We start from the raw sequence: 5731 nt of genomic DNA on the forward strand, positions 1-5731 counted from the left end.
TTTTCTATTAATCTTTCGTGGCTCACTTTTTTCTAATTGAATTATTATAATTTTATCATGGCATAATTACTGAAAAGATATTAATCTTTAAAATAGGACACTATTATTTTACTTTATTCATTACGATATAAAGCGCAGAATCTTACTTATCATTTGCAAATATTATTCTATGTATCTATTACGTGAATAATACCAACATGAAGTCAGCGCATCTTCACTTTATCGCTTGCTAAGCTAAACAGCTACATTTCATGTATCGACCTTGGTGCGAATGATCAGAAGCAACTGCAGGTAGCCTTGCAATAAGGCCCAAGAGGCAATGGCTTAATTCGATTCCACACGGGGTAGCAGTCAGAACTCTGGGATAAATTTACTGATACAAGAGTGGACGATACTCTTCGTATCTTTTCTTTTCTGTAAAACATGATAAATCTCTCGAGTACGTACTCGGCGGATGCAGAGTTCTCTTTAAAATAATTCTCGATATTGGTTTTGACGCTGCCCCCGGGACAGGTCCCGTAAATCATTTTGCGCTACCTACCGTGTGCCAACCTGAACGCAGTCGAGCTGAACTAACCATCGGTATATGTTGGCTCATTATCGTGACGTATGGTAACCGGTAAACCGTAAAGGCTCTTAGGTCCCCAGGGCGAGTTCTGCCTTTTAGCTGAAGAATATCTTCAATACTCGATACGTTTGGAGAAGTAGAATTTTTAGATTCCACTTACATTGGCATAACAGAGGTCGCACTATTTCAGTTTCCGATTTTATTAATTTTGAAAAATATATTGTTTATAGGCTCTGGATTCTTTCATTCCTTGTTTCTTGTTTAAATAAGGAAAATCTTAATTGGAGTCCATTAAATGTACCTTAGTGCTTTTATAAACTTGTTCACGTCCATTTAAAGAACAAACTAAGTAATTTACCACTTGACTGCCTCTTTTGCCCCTGTCGTGATTCTCTCTTTCTTGTCCTTCAACATCCTTTCCCTTTCTCTTTCCTTCACAAATTCTATTACTCTCGCCCTCAGAAAACTGTACCTTTTTTCCCATATACTCCTACTCCTTCTCCTTAATCCTTCGTCGTAGTACCTTTATTCTCATAATCAAGTGCTCCTCAGCACCTCTACCCTATATCTACCTGTTTTCCTTTTAAGCTTTTCTTCTCCCTTTTTAGCTCAAATATTTTAAGCTGAAGCATCCTCACATTTTCCTCTCCTGTATTTACTTATGACTCTCATGGATGAGGGATTATCATTGTCATCTCCCTCTGACTTCTCACATATATATGTCTCCACTTATCATCTCAAATGTACCCATATACCCATATAACTACCATTTTTCTGGAAAACCCTAACCAATTTTGGTTATTTTGTTATTAATTCATATCAATTTTAAACCTCATGAAAGTTATGTCAGTTCATTCGAAATACAAAATATTGATCTTCCTATCAGGGTTTTTACTTCCTTAGGTTAGTGTTTACTAAATATGTCAGTCACATGCTTTTGTATCGGGCTTAAATAAAATACCTAAATCATTTCATAAATTTACGTGTAGTTGTAAGTCAACTGAGATTTCCAGACCTTCAGAGTTGGGAAACAAACTCGGTATATGTAGTGAAACATGTTCATTACAGTGATGCAGCTCCTCACGGCATTATATATGCATAAATTAATGTAATTCAAAGGCAATGAAGACCGTTGTTAGTATACTGTTCTTAACCTTCGTGGCTTTGCTTGATTCTGGTGGTAAATATTATAATGCACTTATAATTTTAATTTCAGTATTTTCGGTAGTAGTCTGTATAATTATTTTTTTATATTTCAAAGTTCTTTCATTTGATCTCTTTGGCATAAAAATTTTTTATTTGTGGGGTTTTTAAATTTGAATGACGCAGAAGATGGACACTAACTCCAGTATTTCATATTCCGATTGGAATTTTGTGTCTTCCTCCAAAAAAATGTATTTAAAGAAATTATGTTTTTAATTTATTATTCATTTTATGATGAACCTTTAGTTAAAAATTGAAAACTACTGGTGCGTGGTTAGAAAAAATATTTAGGTTATGTCGTTATGACATCCGCGCTAAAAATTTGTGGCCATTTTCTTTCGTTCGGCATATGACGCTAAAGCATATCAAAATGATTCGAATGCGAAACAAAAATGATAATGTTTTTTAATATGCGGCGGATATTACGCAGAACTCTTGAATATATATAACACATCCTTAAGATATTTTGGAACATTAATTAGATATCTCCCAATATCGTTTTATTTTAAAGATTCTAAATCAATATGAAGATTGCGTAAAACGGTCATATCTCTTATCGGACAAGATTACATTGAATCTACAAAAATGTATTTTTCCGAAAACTTTATTCTGACCTTAAAAATATGTTGACATACTTTGTTGCATTACGCAGTTTGTTTAATGGCTTATAAATTATGATAAGAAATAGAAAAACCTTCATTGAGGCAGCTTCGAACGTATAACACGGCGTGACGCGATTGGTGAGTTTCAGAAATTGATTAAAATTGGTTTGAATCGATCTTTCCTAGTTTAATAATAATATTTTGCAGTCCAAAGTTTGATTTGTAAGTAATAAAGAAAATTTATACGTTAAGCAGCAAATTTCTAATTCTCGAAAACAAATAAGAGAAATAGTTTTGTCGCATGCAAAATTAAAAAAATCCTGTAATCCTAAGGCCAACCCTACACAATAGTCACTTTCGAGGAATTTATGCAATTCGAAGAATTGAAAAAGTTAAATAAATTAATAAAATTCAAGGTAATCAGAGAATGCAAGGAATAAAGATATTTCAAGCAATTCAGAGAATTCAAGATATTCAGCGAATTTAAGGAATTCAGAAGCTTCAAATCATTCAGAGAATTTAAAAAATGCCAGGAATTTATAGAATTCAAGAAATTCATATAATTTAAGAAGTTTTTAGAATTCACGATTTCAGAGAATTCAAGAAATCCTGGAAATTCAGTAAATAGGACGAATTCAGATAGTTCAAGGAATCCAAGCAATTCCTTGAATTCAGGAAGTTGAATTTTCTGAGTTCCTCATATTTTCTGAATCCCATTAATTATTTTAATTCCCCCAATTCCCTGAATTCCCTGAAACTATGAATTACCTGAATTCTCTTGATTTCACCAACCATCGGAATTTCCTGAATCCTCTGAATCCCCTTAATTCTTTGAATTATCTGAATTCCTGGAATTCACTGACTTTTCTAAGTTTCCTAAATTCCCTAAATTCCCTGAATTCTCCGAATCCTCTTAGTGCCCTGATTGCCTTAAGCTCTTAGAATTCCCTGAGTTCTTTGAATGATCTCAATTCTTTGAATTTCTTGAATTCCATGAAGTCCTTTAAGGAACCGAATTCCTTGCCTTACTTGAATTTCTTGACTTCGCTAAATTCGCATTCGCTAAATAACTTGAATTCGGTGAATGCCTTTAATTCTCTGAATTATCTAAATGATCTGAATTCCTTAAATTATCTGAATTGTTTAAATTTGATTGATATGTAGTGACATAGTGACATTAGGTAGGTCTCAGGATCACGGGATTTAAACAATTTTGCACATGTCAAAACTTTTTCTCCCATTTCTTCTTTAAAAATAGAAAATTTCGGAATAACGTCTAAAAAATTTGTATTTTCTAACAATCGAACGTTGGTTGCAAAATATTAATATTCAACTTGGAAATATCAATTTACACAAATTTGAATACATTTCTGAAACTTACCTTCGGAATGACGCGTTCAGTTTTGATTTTCGGAAGCAATAATGAATTTTAGTCAAAAAGTGCGTAAAACTAGGCCGATTTATGTGGAATTATAAGAAGAGAAAATTAGTAGGGTTTGAATCATAGCGAAAGTCGCTATTATTTTTTTTATAGAATTTAAACTCTAAGATCCAGCAGATGTAGTTACAAACTAAGCAATTAATTTTAGCATGGAACGCGGCCACAAGCAATGCTTAAGCCACACAACGATCCATACATATCCCATACTTGAATAATCCAGAAACATTTTTGACTTATTTTGGACCCATTTTTAAGCGAGGCAAATTGTGTATTGTAAACACCTGGGCCACTGGGTTTACTTCTTAGAATAACGAGGCCTTCGAAATCCGACCAGGGTGTCTTAAGTTTCAGTTATGAATACAACTACCTCGAGGAAGATGTATTGTGTCACATTTATTTGTCCTATATTTAGTCGGTATATTTTATCTGATATTGTAGGTAATCAAATGTGTTAATTCGTATTTCTTCTTACAGAATCAACTTTCGGCATTCGACAAGTTTCACTAAATGAAGTGTTCAGATACCTTGAAGAAACTGCCAATAAGAATGTGGGTAGTAAAACTGGTATTTATTATTTCAAAGCAAAAGGTGGTACAAAGGTAAACATACTCACGCATGGCTTGGGTATCAATATTGAACCATTAAAAGTTATAGAGCAAGGCTTTGTCATCGGACTAAAATTAAATAATCAACTTGCTCGAATATATGATCAGAATAGAAAACCAATTGTAGTTCGTGTATCTGACTCGCAGAATGTTCTACTGCGCAAATGTGATATTAAGGCTTTAAACTATTACCGCACGTTTCCATTGCCTCCTGGTATTCCTCATCAACTAAAAACTCCAACAGATCGCTTAACGCAATTAGTTAGCTTGTTCAAAAATGCTAGAAGAACTATTCTTCTTCCAAGAGGTACTAGAGGTACTTATTATTACAAAACAAAATATGGTCCAAAGGTAAAAATATTTAAACATGACATTGATGTTTCTAGAATGAAGGTTTACGGAAGGCTTTCATTGTTGGATTGAATATGCATGATGAACTTATTCCAATATATGATGTGAATGGTGCAGAAATTGTAGCACACGTCAATACCTTGAAGACTATTCCACTACTCTTTCATGATATTATCGATTTACCGTATTGTCGTCCGATTCAAGTAACTCTTGTTAATCCTCATCATAGAAGTACCTCAGAATCAAGTCAAAAAAATGTGTACTAAGAAGGTAATGTACACTGTTAAACATTTTTGGGATTGCAGTAAACTCACATAAAACTACTCTTTATCAACTTTATATGGCAAATGGATCAAAATGATGCAATCTTCTGATATCTCTATTCATGATCAACTTGGTTTAAATTTCGAGATCAATTATTTGTCATAAAATTTCAACTACTCAACACATTATAAAATTATATTATCCTCTGACCGAAATGATAATTAATAAAAACCATTTAAAATTAAATTGTTAATCAGAAAAAAATTATTTATTCAGTTCCATTCGTTTAAAATGAGTATTGAGATTGTGAATGTTTCTTTGCGAATGTCATAATATCTCGATTAAGGATCGATTATTAATTTGCAGAACTTGAATTTGGCACGAAGAAATATTTTTTAAAAAATCATCAACTGCAGGGCTTTTAGAGCTGAAATTTAGCTACCATGATAATTGTTTCAATTTCCCGTCCTTCTACGAAGTAAGCCTGGAACAGGTATTCAGAATACATTTTCTTGAAGGAAGGTGCCTTCAGGACTGAAACTTTGTTCACTCTGACCATATTTCCAAGGTCTCGTAGTTCTAGAAGGTAAACCCGGTAGTCCAGGTATTTGAAATACAGCTTTCCATAAGAAGTTGTACCCAGAACTGAAGTAGAAGACACCTTAGAAGGCGAAGGGTTTAGGAAAATGTATTTTTA

The 5731-nt window shown here is 33.2% G+C and overlaps 1 protein-coding gene across 1 annotated transcript; it reads left to right on the top strand.

The window, feature by feature from the left end:
* Positions 1-1559: 1559 nt before the first annotated feature.
* Positions 1560-4672, top strand: LOC117176529. Its single transcript, XM_033366784.1, has 3 exons — positions 1560-1748; positions 4289-4545; positions 4664-4672. Exons 1-3 carry the CDS (start codon positions 1691-1693, stop codon positions 4670-4672), a joined length of 324 nt encoding a protein of 107 aa, XP_033222675.1. The 5' UTR covers positions 1560-1690.
* Positions 4673-5731: the final 1059 nt, after the last annotated feature.

The sequence above is a fragment of the Belonocnema kinseyi genome, chromosome 7, assembly GCF_010883055.1.
Source record: "Belonocnema kinseyi isolate 2016_QV_RU_SX_M_011 chromosome 7, B_treatae_v1, whole genome shotgun sequence".
In the NCBI taxonomy this organism is placed as follows: domain Eukaryota; kingdom Metazoa; phylum Arthropoda; class Insecta; order Hymenoptera; family Cynipidae; genus Belonocnema; species Belonocnema kinseyi.